Consider the following 16722-nt stretch of genomic DNA (forward strand, 5'->3'; position numbering starts at 1 on the left):
TCACTACAGTATTTGGTCTAAGACAAGTCATCCATTTCAAAAACATTTCAATTTTTTCTTTTCCAATTAAAGAAATGAATATGTTAGTACATCGCACAAGCATACACCTTGAGATTAAAAGATTTTTAATATCATTAGAAACATTTCAGTCAAGAGTTCCAAACCTTTGGAGCCCCCAGCTGCAGTAAATTGTTCAAATTTACAGATTATATCAATATGTTCCAATTAGACCTATACAGTTCATCGTGAATTTGCACAATATTGTTACTTTGGGCAATATATAATACCATCAAGTTATAAAATTGCTCACATTTCTCTGAAATCACAGTAGCTTGCACAGTAGCAAGTAGAAAATGTACATATTTAGTTGTCTATAAGTCAATATAGCCAATGTATATCAATATACATCACACTTTGTGGATTAATTTAAATGTTAATTTAATTTACTTTAATAAATGCTCTAGACACTTTATAATTTAACCTAATTCATATTTTTTAAATATTAGCACAAAAGCATAATAAGAAACTACGATAAGATAATGAAAGTATTGTATACAGCAATAAAAGTCCCAGCAGTACCATTAAAAACAGACACCGTCACACGCCTACTTCCAATAAATCATTGACAACGGTCTACAAAATCAGTAGCAAAATTAAATGTTTGTATATATATAAAAAAAATGTCTTATTAGGTTTGTTTGGGTTTTAAGGTGCCATTTCTCATCCGTATCTGCTCAAGACAAAAAGGTGCAAAATTACACAAACGCTAAACTACAATAACCAAATCAAAGTCTAGCTTGAGGTGGTTTTTCAAACAGACTCTGTCTGACCAGATCCAGTGCGTCCAGTGCCGTTCCCCAGCTCAATGTGATACCGCAGCCCCCGTGACCGTAGTTGTGTACCAGAGGCACGTGGCGGCCCTCCACGTACAGATAATCCCGCTCCACGCGTGGGTTTGGCCGGCCTGGCCGTAGCCCCACCCAGCGTCCGATCACCTGAGCCTTTCGCAGCGACGGTTCCAAATGACTGCAGCGTTCCACGATACCATTACTGTCCTCTTTATCCACCTCCAACCGCCAATCATCTGCCTGCCATGTGCCTCCAAGAGTGACGTAGCCGATGCCGGGGTAGATGTAGGTCTTGCCATCTCCATCCCGTATGAAGTTCTTCAGCCAGGGAGCGTTAACCTTCAAGATTTCACCTCGTATTGGATAGACTTCCTCATCCTTCGCCAATAGGCTTGACCCGAGACCTGAGCAGTTCACGATGATGTCATACATCTGAGCCACTTTCTGAAGGCCGGTGATCTTTTCACATCGGATCCGACCGCCGGCTTCTCTAAACCTGTTATAAAAAAACAAGTCAACGGCTTGTTGATTAAATGCTTTTCATTCCCCCAATGATATACACGGTACCTTTTCTCCAGCCAGGGCAAGTAACTGACACATTCACACTTTATTGTTGTGAAAGCTTGACCAAATTTATGATCAGGGAAGCGCTTCATTTCATGACGCGTCATGTTTCGGAATCCGAGAACAAAATCTGACCAGAAAGGCTTTTTGTCGCAGGGTACTTCCTTGAAAATTTGGCACCTGAAGGAAAACGGCCATGCGAAATGATTAGGGGTACAAAACACTTGAATATGACGTATTGTTTGTATAGTGTTTCTAAAGTTTTTACTTAAAATAAAACCCATTATGTACCCTGAGCAGAGGAACACTCCAGCATCCGAGGCATGTGGGGAATCTGCAATGGCCAACAGATGATCAAACGTCTCTTTAAACCACCGCCGTTGCCTCCCGAGTGGAACATCTAGTGAGAGATCACAGAGTTAAAGGAATAGTTCAACTTCAAAATGAAAATTCTGCCATCCTTTACACACCCTCTTGTCATTCCAAACCGGTATGACTTTCTTTCTTCCGCAGAACACAAATGAAGATATTTTGAAGAATGTTGTTAACAGCCCCCCATTCACTTGCATTAGTTACAATAGAAGTGAATGGGGGGGGCTGTGCTGTTCATTTTTCAAAATATCTTCCTTTGTTTTCTGCAGACGAAAGAAAGTCATACCGGTTTGGAACGACAAGAGTGCGTGTAAAGGATGGCAGAATTTTCATTTTGAAGCTGAACTACTCCTTTAAATAAAGGATGCCATCATTTTACGTTCCATAATTTGGCATGTTGCTAGAAATAAGAAAATGGTGAAATATGTTATGATAATATGGTTCACACGTCTGTTTTTACTCTCACCAGGAAACTCGGAGGCGAAGAGGATACCAGCAGCTCCATCGCTTGTCGTGTCAGGTGAGAACTTCTCAGCAATGATGGTCACAGAACAATACGATAGAGTCTCAGCGATACACACTGCAGTCGATAAACCGACCACACCTGCTCCGATCACAAGCACTTTAACACGCTTCATGTCTCACCTACACTATACAACACAAAGGCAAAACACTTCATTAAATATTAAGGACAAAATATATAAAACATGCATGCAACAAAAGAAAACATTTGTTTTTATCACTTACCTCCTGCGCCAGTTAAACACTGCGGTCAAGCCAGCCGCTGTTTAGGTTCAGATGCGCGCTTATTGAGTGGTTTACGGTACATTACAGGAACACCGCTTGTAAAGCTTTATTTAAATGTAGATGATCCGCGTCTCTTGTCAATAACATATTTCTTATTTTACGTTTAGAATATCTCGTTTTTGTCGTAATTTATGCAGGTTTTTTTCTCAGAATGTTTGCATTATGATTGCTGTAACGTTATACTGTGAAACCAATGTCTCTGTCTGTATCTTAAATATGTATTATTTTAATGCCTTCTAGACCTTTGTCCTGCAAATAAAACTGTTTATGCAGTTTGCAATTACAGTACCCATGAATTTGAACAGATTTAATTACAGTATGTTTTTTGAAAGCATTTTGTTTGAAAAATATTATTCCAATATAATTGACTATACAAACATTATTTCTCATAAGTAGAAAAAACTGATGATGGGTTTCTGTAGGGGCCATCCCACACTATATGCACACCATATATGGACTTATTTTACTGTAGCTTTTGGAGAAATACACATTTTTCCACTTCAAATGCCTATAGAAACATTATTTCTAATAAGTAGAAAAAACTGATGATGGATTTCTGTAGGGGCCATCCCACACTATATGCACACCATATATGGACTTATTTTACTGTAGCGTTTTGGAGAAATACACATTTTTCCACTTCAAATGCCTATAGAAACATTATTTCTAATAAGTAGAAAAAACTGATGATGGATTTCTGTAGGGGCCATCCCACACTATATGCACACCATATATGGACTTATTTTACTGTAGCGTTTTGGAGAAATACACATTTTTCCACTTCAAATGCCTATAGAAACATTATTTCTAATAAGTAGAAAAAACTGATGATGGATTTCTGTAGGGGCCATCCCACACTATACACTCACCTAAAGGATTATTAGGAACACCTGTTCAATTTCTCATTAATGCAATTATCTAATCAACCAATCACATGGCAGTTGCTTCAATGCATTTAGGGGTGTGGTCCTGGTCAAGACAATCTCCTGAACTCCAAACTGAATGTCAGAATGGGAAAGAAAGGTGATTTAAGCAATTTTGAGCGTGGCATGGTTGTTGGTGCCAGACGGGCCGGTCTGAGTATTTCACAATCTGCTCAGTTACTGGGATTTTCACGCACAACCATTTCTAGGGTTTACAAAGAATGGTGTGAAAAGGGAAAAACATCCAGTATGCGGCAGTCCTGTGGGCGAAAATGCCTTGTTGATGCTAGAGGTCAGAGGAGAATGGGCCGACTGATTCAAGCTGATAGAAGAGCAACTTTGACTGAAATAACCACTCGTTACAACCGAGGTATGCAGCAAAGCATTTGTGAAGCCACAACACGCACAACCTTGAGGCAGATGGGCTACAACAGCAGAAGACCCCACCGGGTACCACTCATCTCCACTACAAATAGGAAAAAGAGGCTACAATTTGCACGAGCTCACCAAAATTGGACAGTTGAAGACTGGAAAAATGTTGCCTGGTCTGATGAGTCTCGATTTCTGTTGAGACATTCAAATGGTAGAGTCAGAATTTGGCGTAAACAGAATGAGAACATGGATCCATCATGCCTTGTTACCACTGTGCAGGCTGGTGGTGGTGGTGTAATGGTGTGGGGGATGTTTTCTTGGCACACTTTAGGCCCCTTAGTGCCAATTGGGCATCGTTTAAATGCCACGGCCTACCTGAGCATTGTTTCTGACCATGTCCATCCCTTTATGACCACCATGTACCCATCCTCTAATGGCTACTTCCAGCAGGATAATGCACCATGTCACAAAGCTCGAATCATTTCAAATTGGTTTCTTGAACATGACAATGAGTTCACTGTACTAGAATGGCCCCCACAGTCACCAGATCTCAACCCGATAGAACATCTTTGGGATGTGGTGGAACGGGAGCTTCGTGCCCTGGATGTGCATCCCACAAATCTCCATCAACTGCAAGATGCTATCCTATCAATATGGGCCAACATTTCTAAAGAATGCTTTCAGCACCTTGTTGAATCAATGCCACGTAGAATTAAGGCAGTTCTGAAGGCGAAAGGGGGTCAAACACCGTATTAGTATGGTGTTCCTAATAATCCTTTAGGTGAGTGTATGCACACCATATATGGACTTTTTTTCTCATTTTGGAGAAATATGCATTTTTCTACTTCAAAGGCCTGTAGAAAGTAAAAAGAAAACGTCTTGGTTACGGATGTAACCTCGGTTCCCTTTCTGTCGGTCTCTCGACGTTGTGTCGAACCGACAGAATGGGGTTTGTCTTGAGAACCTATCATCTTCTGAGTATTTAGAAAAGGCCAATGAAAATTGGCGAATGAAATTTGCATGCCGGGCTCCTCCCCGGATGTCCGGGTATAAGAGGGAAGCCGGCGTGCTCATTCATTCACCTTTTGTTCTTCAGAGCCTACGCATCTGATGAGCTTCTCTACGATCTTTGGTGATCATTTTTCTGCTGGAATCTACGACGTGGACAGCGGACGGTCCCTTCCTGCAGTGACTCTCCCCTGGGCGTCTCGGCAGTTCCGGAGGTGTTCGAGCAAATTTCCTTTCTAAAAGAGCAAATTTCTCCAGCGTGGCATGTCCCGCTGTTCTCATGGGTGCAACACACTCATCGAGGAGGGGGACGGACACGATGTGCTTCCAGTACGCTGGGGCAGACGTTGTGGATACTCCTGCCCGCACTGCGGTGGTGATGATTCAGACGTTGCGTCACGGGTGGCTGTGTTCCCACGGGACTCAGCCACCACCTCGTTTGCTCCCCGTTCCGTGCGCTACGGCAAGCAGCGAGGGTATATGAGGAGTTACTGTGAGGTAATCCGCCAGCCACTGGCTCACGGACCGTTCACACCTCTGTCTCGCTCGTCTGACCGTTCCCCAGGAGAGGTTCCCCGTCTTATTCCTCAATCACATATTCGGACACGATGCGTGATGATGAGATGTCTCTTGCACATCGGGGGGTGACGTACTGCCATCCGACTCCGACGATTCCTGGGCTCCCTCCTCGGGGGGTCGAGCCCAGGAAGAAGCGGACGTCGAAATGTCAGCCATGCTTTCTCGGGCCGCCGTGAGGTTGGGTTGCAGTGCCCACACTCCTTTCCACGCGCTCGCGGCTGGCTATTGGCGCCTCGGGTTGGGAGCCGCGCCCCCCCCAGTGCCGTGTTTACCGGAAGTGCATGAGGAACTTAGTAAGACCTGGAACGCCCCTTTCCGGCACGTTTCACGTCAAACAAAGTTCCGTCACCCTCTCTTCCCTCGAGGTTGAGAAGCTGGAGGATACGCGTTGTCCCCCAGGTGGAGTATGCCGCCGCGGTGCTCGTGCCCGTAGGGGCGGCCACCTGGGGGGGGCTCGACCTAGACTCCCGTCCAAAGCATGTGGGGTCTCGGCATTTCGGTGTTGAGAGAGCTCCACGAGGGTAAGACCGACCCAGCGCGTATGCAGGAACTCCGCGCCGCCACCGACCTAGCTCTACGGGCGACCAAGGTGACAACGCGGGCCCTGGGTCGGACGATGTCCACACTTGTGGTCCATGAGAAACTCCTCTGGCCGATCCTTGCGCAGATGAGTAGCGCTGAGAAGGTCCGCATTCTCGACGCACCCGTCTCGCAAGGGGGGGCTGGTTGGTGTTACTGTCGAGTCGCAGCGGCCCCTCTAACCCCCCGCCCGTCGGGGGCGCGAGACCCGCACGCTGCCTCCCCCGGAGGGTTCTCGACAGTAAAGAAGCAGTCCTCCGTGCCGCGACTCGGCCGCCTCAGCCGTCGAGTCCCGTGCACTGCCTGCTTCCCAGCAGCCCTGGTCCTCTTCGACGCCCTCCAGCTCTGGCGCCCCCCCACTCAGGCGGCCCCCCCTGGAGGAGACAGCGAAGAAGAGACCATCGCCCCATCAGCAGCCGCGGCGAAGCGGCCCTCATGGGAAGACCTCAGGGGGATCGAGGCTACCATTGGGCCCGACCCCAGCCACATCGGTGGGAAGTCGGATAGGGACGGATCCTGCCCCGTCTCTCCATCTGCTGGCCCCCTCCGGGGGGCTAGCGCCCACTTACTCTCAAAAAAGGAGAGTTTCCTATCTCTCTCTGGGTTACCACAGCCGCTCTCACCCTCTGCACGATGGTGAACGGTAAACTTGACGTTGCGTCATGGCGAAGTGCAATGTCGAGTATAAACACCAGCCCTCAGCACTCTCAGTCAGACAGTGCGTTGAGCTGCGCAGTCGCCAGGCAGGAAAAACAGCAGCGCCGATCTCCTCCCCGGGGGACCTCCCCCGGCAAGGAATCCGTACGGCTAGCCATCGAACCACCCCCCGGGGGACGATGAAAAAGATCGTACCTTTAGTCCCCGTCTCATTTCTGGGAGCCTGTCCGACTTCCCAGGCTGTCAGGCTGGCTAGGAAAGACGATCCATCTCGGCTACGCGATCCAGTCGCCTCACGCCGCCAAGTTTCAGGGCATCTGATATACCTCAGTCAGAGGCTAGGATGTTTCCGTACTTCGGGCCGAGGTCGCCACCCTTCTGGCGAAGGGCGTGATCGAGCCCGTCTCACCAGCCGAGATGTTCAACGGGTTTTACAGCCTGTAATTCATTGTCCCCAAGAAAGGCGGGGGGTTGCGCTCTATCTTGGGTCTGTGTGTTCTGAACAGGCACCTACACAATAGCTGCCTTTCAGGTTGATCACGCAGAAGTGCATCCTGACGACCGTCAGGTGTCAGGACTGGTTCATGGCAATCAACCTGAAGGACGCGTACTTCATGTCTCGATCCTCCCTCGACATCGGCCGTTCCTACGGTTCGCATTCGAGGGACGGGCATATCAGTACAGGGTCCTCCCCTTTGGTCTGTCCCTGTCTCCACGAGTCTTTACGAAGGTCGTGGAAGCCGCCCTCCTTCCCCTTAGGGAAGGAGGTGTGCGGGTACTAAACTATCTCGACGACTGGCTCAGTTTGGCGCACTCTCGAGATCTGTTGTGTACACACAGGGACCTGGTGCTCCGGCACCTAGATCGGTGGGGCTACAGGTCTACTGAGAAGAGCAAGCTCTCACCGGTGCAGAGCGTCCTCTTTCTCGGTAGGGAACTCGACTCTGTCCTCAAGAGCGGCCCTGCTCACCCCCAGCGGGGGGCACGAGACCCGCGACGAGGAAGCCCGCACCCAAGCGGCCTCCCAGAGGCAGTGGTATGAGGAGATCCTGAGTGACCCACCCCCGGTCTGGTTGGGACGTCACTCAGGCTAGGGCTTCGGCCACTGGGCGGCTATACGCCCATAGGTGGCGCCTCTTCTCGTCCTGGGGCTCTTCTCGGCGAGAAGACCCGCGGAGTTGCTCGGTCGGGTACGAGCTGTCCCTTCCTCAAGAGAGACTGGGGAGTATCTCTCCCCCTCCACACTGGGAATGTATGTAGCCGCTATGGCCACTCATCATGACCCAAGTGCTGGGTAGCCTCTGGGACAGCACGACCTGGTCATTAGGTTCCTAAGGGGCGCGAGAGGGTGACCACCTTATCCGCGCCCCGTACCCTCTTGCGACCTAGGTGGTGGGCCTCAAGAGGCCCCGCTCCCTTCGAGCCTCTCCGGGTTGCCGCTCTTTCTCAGTCTTGATAAAGACGGCTTTCCGCATGGCGCTCACCTCCAAGAGGGTAGGGGATCTGCAAGCACCCTCCGTGTCCACAGATTGCCTAGAACTCGGGGCCGGGATTCTCACGTTATCTTGAGACCCTGCCCTGGCTACGTGCCCAAAGTTCCCACCACTCTCCCGAGAGACCAGGTGGTGAACCTGCAGGCGCTCCCCACCGGGGAGGAAGACCCAACCTATCCGTGTTGTGTCCAGTACGCGCACGGCGCCTCTACTTGGACCGCACGCAGAGCCCAGAAGCTCTGAGCAGCTCTTTGTCTGTTTCGGAGGTCAGCAGAAGGGAGGGCTGTCTCCAAACAGAGGCTGGCGCACTGGATCGTGGATGCCCTTGTTAGGGCATACCGATCTCATTTTGCCCCTGCCCGTTGGGAGTGAGGCACACCGCTCATGGGCACTGGCTCTGGGCGCCACTCTGGCAGACATCTGCAGAGCTGCGGGTTGGGCTATGCCCAACAACTCCGTGAGGTTCTAATACCTACGTGCAGAACCGGTGTCAGCCCGCATCCTGGCAAGGTGTGGGACCGGCAGCTGGTAGGGCATACGCCTGTGAAAGCCCTTCCCCCTTCCTTAGGGGGATCAGCGGCTATTATTCCTCCCCTCTTTCCCCCACTGGGTAAAGAACAGGCATTCCATCCATCACTAAGCACCCTTCCAGGGGACAGGCTGGGCAGAGCAGCCCTGCCCCCTTAGGCCGGGGGACAGTTGAGTTATCTCCCAGATGGCTCTAACCGGACCTAGTGCTCCAGACGTGGTAACCCCCCCTCCGTGGGCTGTTCCGTCTGATGTATCCTCATGAATGGTTCCCACCTTGGCAACCCATGACCTCCCCAGGTGGACTCCCACCTTGCGGTTAACTCCTGCAGTCCGCACATCCTTCCCATGAGTTCTGCCCTGATGGTTGAGACCATGTGGTGTCTTCACTAATTCCTCCCTACGGTAGGTAGTGGGCTCTGCAGCGTATTTCCCCTGGGGGGACTAATGCTTACCCAGTGGCCCGTACGGTGCCGGGCGGCTTCTCGCCATTTAGAGAACTAGGCCTCCGCCCGTGACGGCCGGTGACAGGGGCTTCCCAACTTTGTGTAAAGCTCTGGGTCCCCCTTCCTCTCCACTGGAGGGTCATAATTTCGCGCTAGCGTGTTCGTCTGACTCGCCCAGGCCAGTCAACGTCGCTCCGCAGAGATTGTGACGCGGCTCAGTGCTGTGGCGTTTTCCATAGGAACCCCATTCTGTCGGTTCGACACAACGTCGAGAGACCGACAGAAAGGGAACGTCTTGGTTACGGATGTAACCTCGGTTCCCTGATGGAGGGAACGAGACGTTGTGTCCCTCATGCCACAACACTGGCCGCCCACCCCAGCGGTCGGGGGAGGATGCTTTAGGCTCCTCAGACCAAAGGTGAATGAATGAGCACGCCGGCTTCCCTCTTATACCCGGACATCCGGGGAGGAGCCCGGCATGCAAATTTCATTCGCCAATTTTCATTGGCCTTTTCTAAATACTCAGAAGATGATAGGTTCTCAAGACAAACCCCATTCTGTCGGTTCGACACAACGTCTGAGAGACCGACAAGAAAGGGAACCGAGGTTACATCCGTAACCAAGACATTTCTTTTTACTGTTCTACAGGCCTTTGAAGTAGAAAAATGCATATTTCTCCAAAATGAGAAAAATAAGTCCATATATGGTGTGCATATCGTGTGGGATGTCCCCTACAGAAATCCATCATCAGTTTTTTTCTACTTATTAGAAATAATGTTTCTATAGGCATTTGAAGTGGAGAAATGTGTATTTCTCCAAAATGGTACAGTAAAATAAGTCCATATATGGTGTGCATATAGTGTGGGATGGCCCCTATAGAAACCCACCATCAGTTTTTTCTACTTATGAGAAATAATGTTTGTATAGTCAATTATATTGGAATAATATTTTTCAAACAAAATGCTTTCAAAAAACATACTGTAATTAAATCTGTTCAAATCCATGGGTACTGTAATTGCAAACTGCATAAACAGTTTTATTTGCAGGACAAAGGTCTAGAAGGCATTAAAATAATACATATTTAAGATACAGACAGAGACATTGGTTTCACAATATAACGTTACAGCAATCATAATGCAAACATTCGGAGAGAAAAACCTGCATAAATTACGACAAAAACGAGATATTCTAAACGTAAAACAAGAAATATGTTATTGACAAGAGACGCGGATCATCTACATTTAAATAAAGCTTTACAAGCGGTGTTCCTGTAATGTACCGTAAACCACTCAATAAGCGCGCATCTGAACCTAAACAGCGGCTGGCTTGACCGTGTATTTTCAAACCGCGGCTGGCTTGACCGCAGTGTATAACCAGATACATGCATACGTTGAACAGCGTGTTAAATAACTCCTATCGCACATTAATAATTCATTTAGCATTGGCTGGACGACACACATATTTCTCCCTGAAGGCCTAACGTTAAATATAACTTTGTGTAATGTGTTTGCGTGCCTTAAGCGGAGCAAACGCATCATTGGTTTTCGTATTTTTAAAGGGGACAACCTAAAATGACATAGAAAAGAAACTCATAGATAAGGTATTGCTGTAAACAAGAAAACTACTCCGTCTCTGTAGATTCAGTAACGCCATTGATGTTTACAGGCTGCAGGGGGCGCGTGGAGGCTCACGGAGCCGAATACTCCATTGAATCTATTTAAATCTTGAAACATGTTGGTGTTATTGGGGATATTTTATAACGTTTCATTTTACTCCGTTCATACCAAATATTTTGTACTTTTTAAGCACAAACGAAAACATATCACTACAACATTGAAAACTTTTCTTTTTATTCATACACGGTATTCACAGACGCCTGTGATTGGGCCACCGTGGTAAGCGCTGAGAAAAGTAACAGATACCACATGGCACGTGCTACTCGGAGCCCTCAGTCTACTGCGACTGGAGCGGTTGGCATCTGACGCTCAGGACCCCAAAACAGCAATTGAAGTAAGAACAAAGAAATAAGATGTAAGATAGATAAGCTGGACAAATCGCTCATTAGCAAAATAAACAACATATGCGATGCAACCAGCGTCAATTTCACTGAGCCATTCCATCCAATTTTATATTTCCGTCACACGACGCAAGCCGCGCAAATCTCGCGAGACTTACGCGGTCTCAAACGTGTTCTTTACGGTAAGGTCCTGAAAGCTTTATAATTGTACATTGCAGTCCACCGTCTAATAATACTTTAAATAAATATGTACTCCACGAATGAAAAGTGGTTATTTAAAAACCAACGTCGCTATTTTATTCACGTGGCTGTGTTTTAAAAAAGGAACCGATGCGTTGTTGTTTGTGAATATGGCGCATTTAGTTGTTTCTTTTTTACCAGGTCGAAAGACCTTGACCATTTAACGTACAGCACGCGTGTGTCCGTTTCCTCTTATGTGTGTGTGTGTAGCAGCAGTAGTGTGTTTGTAATGCAATGTAAACCACTCCGTGCTTGCAAGGTTGAGTACACAACATGTACTACGATTTATCCATCCATTCACGTTTTTTAAATATAATGTACGATGGTGGTTCAGTGGTACAGTGCATGAATAAGAATGGTGAGAGACACCTGTTTTGGGTGAACATCTCTTGATCCATCAAAGCAAGCCTTTACTAACATGAGTGTTTTGGCTGGTTTATCTAGTTTTAAGTGTTGTGATGTGAATCACAGTAAGTAGAGAAGAATGCAACTACCATGGTACAAGTCCAAGAAAACATGCATTTTATTAATAATCAATTTCAGTACTTTCAACTTGTGGTTTGTGACCCAAAACCTGGTAGCAGAACTAATACGGTCACGGACAGCAGGCATGACCCTATTAGTTTGCTAAATGCAAACAAAAGTACATCTAAAGTTGTTTTACGGTGTTCGTAAAGCAAATTAAACCGATTACGGAAAATCCATACTGTCCCTGATAGCGCACATACATCTGGTTTACGTCTATTTGACGTCTGCATTTACATCTGCAAGACATCTACAATACATCGTTTGCTCATCTGCAATACGTCTCGGAGATGTCTGCTGTCAGACGGTAATATAGACATCTAGAAGATGTCTGTAAGATGTTTATGATTTAGAATGGATGTACAACAGCTCTTTCTAAGATGTTTAGCAGATGTTTTTAAGCAGCAGATCTCCAGATCTTTAGCAGACGTATAACAGACGTTCAGACGTCTCCGAGACGTATTGCAGATGAGTAAACTATGTATTGCAGATGTCTTGCAGATGTAAATGCAGACGTCAAATAGATGTAAACCAGATGGATTGTGCTATCTGGGGTGTTTAGTACAGGTTACAGGTTTAGTATTGCGTCAGGATGCCAGAACTTGCCACGAACAAAACCAGAACAAATGTCCTTTGTTTTTCTTTTATAGGTTCGAAACTCGCTGATGTAAATCATGTCCGTGCCGCCCCAACCACCAGCATCGCCTTTCCTCGCTCTGCATTCTAAAACACACAAGGACACCATCCTGCATCAGTTTGACAAGCTCAGAAGGAGAGGGATGCTTTGTGACATAACTCTCATCGTGGAAGATGTGCAGTTCAAAGCACACAAAGCTCTTTTAGCGGCGAGTAGTGAATATTTCTCATTAATGTTCACCGCCGAAGATCAGGTGAGCCAGACGCACTACAAACTCGATGGCATGGCGGCCAAGACCTTCGAGGCCGTGCTTGAGTTCATCTACAGCGCAAATGTGTGCGTGGAGGAGAGCAGGTCTAAACAGCTGCTTGACATGGCCCGCTTCCTGGAGATACGAGATCTGGTGGAAGCCTACGAGGACCTTCAAGAAGCCAGCGTCAAAAGAGACGATGAAACCTCAAAGATTAGGTCCAAGCGCAAAAGAGGCCGTCCAAAGAAGATCACGCAAGCTCAGGAGTCTGGCCAAAATGAGAATAAAACTTCTTTACAAGCAGATACAAGAAGTTTGCCAACACAAAGTAACACTGAGACCATCTCGGAAGGTCTCTTAGATTCTTCCTCTCCGCCCGGAGACTTAAGTGACAGCGATTATAAGCCCAGAGAAGACCGACCCCGTCACAGCAAGCGGAATATAATGCAGCCCGTCAAACTGAGAGGCTTCAGGTTAGAAAGCGATTTGGTGGAGAGACGTGAGCGGGGAAAGAGAGGAAGAAAGAGAAAGTACCCAGACACGGAAGCCAGATGTGAAGATTGTGGGAAAGTTTTTAAAAGCCATTTGTTTTTGAAGATACATCGGCGAACTCACACAGGTCCTTGTTCATGTAGTGCACAAACAGCCCATATACATTCAAGCAGAGATACTTTCTTTACTTTTCTCATCTTTCTTCATGCAGGGGAAAAGCCGTTCGAATGCAGCGTTTGTGGGAAGAGATTCACTCAGAAACACACGCTGTTGGTTCATCAGCGCATGCACACGGGTGAAAAGCCCTTCACCTGCACCATCTGCTCCAAATCTCTGTCTACAAAAGACTCTCTACAGGAGCACATGAACCTGCACACAGGTACGTCTGGATTCCACTTGAAAAACTGGTGTATCTTATATATACAGACAAGAAGTGTGTACCATGATACAACGATGGGATTATAAGGCGATATAAAGCGCTCTATCCCGTCTTTCCGCAGTGAATAAATCTTTCAGTTGTGATAAGTGTGGAAAAAGGTTCAGTCAGAAGCGACAGCTGAAGAGTCATTACCGGATTCACACGGGAAAAGCCTTACCCGAGTGTGCACAATGTCATCATAGATTCCTGGACGCCGCTCAACTGAAGAAACATCTCAGAACTCATACAGGTCACACAAAATGACATTTACACCATTTATGGCTGGAATACGCTACAAGACTTTTGAACAGATTTTTATTAAAGTAGACATCATACACTTGCAGACTTTTTGAAAGTTTCAGATAGAAACACACTAACTGATCAAATCTGCAGACTGGCACGGACTTTCTGCAACAAGTCCAGACTGAAAATTTGGGCAAAATCTGAAGTCTTGTAGTGTGTTTAGTCTTAAGACTGCATCCCATCTCATACTGTCTGTGCTGTTTAGTGTGTGTGTGATTAAATGTGACCTATAGTCATAGGGCATTGAATGTATCATAGCCTTCCTAATGGTACACATTCCGAGTTATAATGAACTCAAATTTTGAAAAAAATCATGAATCTAAATTAATAATGGAGTTGAAGGTAATGATTTTAGCCAGATTCTGAAATGCAAACACAGTACACAACAGGTACTGTAGGTGTGTTGTAGTATGTAGCATACTATCTTACGGCTTCATACTTCATAGATACATTTAAAACAGTTGTGTTGTTTATAAATGAATGTAAACGTCTTTTCTTTGCAACATTCAAAATATAAAAACAATCTTAGTTTTTGTTATTTTGACCAGTTTGTCCATGCAAACAAAATAAAACAATATTTGTGCCAAATGTTGTCGGGTGTTCACAGAATGAAACAAACATTATCATTATTCTTAAACACACACCTATAAATAGTCAATTCAGAAAAACTGAAAATCATTTTGGTGAGGTCTGGTATTTTTTTCCGGAGCTGTAGTTGATCTAGTGTTGCTAACAGCAAAGTAAATATAGCTGCCGAAAAAAATGAAGGGAGCATTTCAATTTTTTTTGAGTTTTTCTGGATTTACTATTTTTAGGTGTGTGTTTAGGTAAAATGATCATTTTTATTTCATTCTGTGAACTACTAACAATATTTCTCCCAAATGTCAAAATAAAATATTGTTTCTATTTGCATTTGTTTGCAGAAAATAAAAACTAGAGAAACAGGTGAAAATAACAGAAAAGATGCTCTGTATTTTTTCAGACCTCAAATACTGCAAAGAAAACAAGTTCATATTCACTTTTAAGCAACACAACAGTCATATAAAATTATTTTTTATGTGATAACTTAGATTTTTATGCCAGTTTTCATGTGTCTTCTCACGCTGTCAGTCTTTCACGTTGCTGTTGGATGATTTTGTTGAGACACTGGACTGGAATGGCCACAATACATCTAGAAATGCAGATTAAATTCAAATTTGGAATGGTTTCTTCATTTTTTCCATGGCTGTACATTAGTATTGGGATTCAGCTCATGCATTTATCCTCACGTCGTTGGAAATATTTTTTTTTTTTTTTTTTTTAGATTTTAGATTCAATTTATTGTCGTTGCACATGTACAAGGCAACGAAATGTGACCTCTGCATTTAACCCATCCAGAGAGTAGTGAACACACACGTACCCCCGGAGCAGTGGGCAGTCTCTAACCATTAGGCCACAACTGCCCTATTATTGACCTTATAACATTGACCTTATAACAAATATTGAATGACTAGCGTTATTGTTGCAGGTGAGAAACCTTTTACATGCGAGATCTGTGGCAAGTGTTTCACAGCCAAAAGCACCCTGCAGACACACATCAGAATACACAGGTGAGCTAACTAATCAAACCCGTTCAGATTATATTTCAGCTTTGAAAAAAATCATAAAGTAACGATTATAGAAAAAGAATTACTATTGTGAATTGACAAACCTCAAGTGTAATGTTCTTGTGTATTACAAGTAAGGTAGAATTTAATTATATCCTTCACGTGTTTTTATAAGAAGTAACAACAAATGAAATACCTTCTTTTATATACTGTAGTCGATATTTGTACAATGTGCTTCCTGTGGTCATATCTAGAGGAGAGAAGCCATACGTCTGCAACATCTGCGATAAGTCCTTCTCCGACCCCAGCGCCAGACGACGTCACGTAGCCACACACACGGGTAAAAAGCCCTTCGTGTGCCCTGTATGCAACCTGTTGTTCGCACGAATGGACAACCTCAAAGCCCACGCCAAAACTCACAACAAAGAGCGTCAAAGCACCGACGCCACAGAGCCCGCAGCGGTGGAGGCCGAGCCAGGGTCGGCAAAAACGCACAGCATCCTCCAGCTCCAGCCGTACCAACTCCCGACCCACTCTGAGCAGGAGATCCAGCTGGTGGTGACCAGTGAGGTGGAGAACATCAGCCTGGGCCAGGATCAAAGTATCAGCATCATCTCAGATACTTCAGAGGAACCGGGTCTCACCCTCCTCACCCAACCACCAGGACACGTCCAAAACCTGGCCCTGGTCACCCCGGAGGGATTGGATGCCGGGACTCAAATTCAAACCATCAGTGTTCTGGGAGGTCAGGTGACCGACGGACAGTCCGAGCAGATGCACGTGATCACGCTGTCGAAGGAAGCCATGGAGCACCTGCAGGTTCATCACGGACCGCAACAACAGCTGCAGGTGATCCATCAAGGCGTACCACAGCTGTCCGTCCCCCAGGACGCCTCTGCCGAAAGCAACAGTCAAACGGGAAGCATTCACATCGGCAACCAAAGCGGTCAGCCCATCTCCATCAGTCAGACCAGTGAACAAATCACCAGCGACCAGATTCAGGGTCAAACCTTTCAGATCCAGGCAGGGACCGTCTCGTACCTGTACACCACCAGCATGAACCCGCACAACTGAACAA

The 16722-nt window shown here is 46.3% G+C and overlaps 2 protein-coding genes across 6 annotated transcripts; one reads left to right on the top strand and one right to left on the bottom strand.

The window, feature by feature from the left end:
• Positions 1 to 156: 156 nt before the first annotated feature.
• Positions 157 to 2627, bottom strand: ddo (D-aspartate oxidase). 2 transcript variants are annotated; one of them, XM_057343223.1, is made up of 5 exons: positions 2532 to 2603; positions 2251 to 2429; positions 1704 to 1812; positions 1416 to 1592; positions 157 to 1344 (listed from the first exon to the last, which is right to left on the bottom strand). In XM_057343223.1, the coding sequence occupies exons 2-5, from the start codon at positions 2420 to 2422 to the stop codon at positions 786 to 788; spliced, it is 1017 nt and encodes a 338-aa protein (XP_057199206.1). In that variant the 5' UTR covers positions 2423 to 2429; positions 2532 to 2603; the 3' UTR covers positions 157 to 785. The 2 variants fall into 2 exon arrangements, with proteins under 2 accessions (XP_057199206.1, XP_057199204.1); XM_057343221.1 differs by having other exon boundaries at positions 158 to 1344; positions 2251 to 2434; positions 2532 to 2627.
• On the top strand, positions 2088 to 16718 carry zbtb24 (zinc finger and BTB domain containing 24). Of its 4 annotated transcripts, XM_057343216.1 has the most exons (7): positions 2088 to 2304; positions 11049 to 11186; positions 12609 to 13464; positions 13549 to 13716; positions 13838 to 14005; positions 15566 to 15647; positions 15899 to 16718. In XM_057343216.1, the coding sequence occupies exons 3-7, from the start codon at positions 12633 to 12635 to the stop codon at positions 16716 to 16718; spliced, it is 2070 nt and encodes a 689-aa protein (XP_057199199.1). In that variant the 5' UTR covers positions 2088 to 2304; positions 11049 to 11186; positions 12609 to 12632. The 4 variants fall into 4 exon arrangements, with proteins under 4 accessions (XP_057199199.1, XP_057199202.1, XP_057199201.1 ...); XM_057343219.1 differs by lacking the exon at positions 11049 to 11186 and having other exon boundaries at positions 2230 to 2304; XM_057343218.1 differs by lacking the exons at positions 2088 to 2304; positions 11049 to 11186 and adding an exon at positions 11351 to 11375.
• The last annotated feature ends 4 nt before the right edge of the window (positions 16719 to 16722 follow it).

Source organism: Triplophysa rosa, linkage group LG10 (assembly GCF_024868665.1).
Source record: "Triplophysa rosa linkage group LG10, Trosa_1v2, whole genome shotgun sequence".
Taxonomy (NCBI): Eukaryota; Metazoa; Chordata; class Actinopteri; order Cypriniformes; family Nemacheilidae; genus Triplophysa; species Triplophysa rosa.

What these genes read in the sequence shown, in the direction of transcription:
- ddo (XM_057343223.1), bottom strand. Translation starts at nt 2,422, where the DNA reads ATGAAGCGTGTTAAAGTGCTTGTGATCGGAGCAGGTGTGGTCGGTTTA. An exon ending in GGAGTGTTCCTCTGCTCAGG is followed by an intron (nt 1,593 to 1,703) that starts GTACATAATGGG and finishes GTTTTCCTTCAG; the next exon opens with GTGCCAAATTTTCAAGGAAG. An exon ending in TTGCCCTGGCTGGAGAAAAG is followed by an intron (nt 1,345 to 1,415) that starts GTACCGTGTATA and finishes TTTTTATAACAG; the next exon opens with GTTTAGAGAAGCCGGCGGTC.
- zbtb24 (XM_057343216.1), top strand. Translation starts at nt 12,633, where the DNA reads ATGTCCGTGCCGCCCCAACCACCAGCATCGCCTTTCCTCGCTCTGCAT. An exon ending in GCACATGAACCTGCACACAG is followed by an intron (nt 13,717 to 13,837) that starts GTACGTCTGGAT and finishes GTCTTTCCGCAG; the next exon opens with TGAATAAATCTTTCAGTTGT. An exon ending in ACATCTCAGAACTCATACAG is followed by an intron (nt 14,006 to 15,565) that starts GTCACACAAAAT and finishes TTATTGTTGCAG; the next exon opens with GTGAGAAACCTTTTACATGC.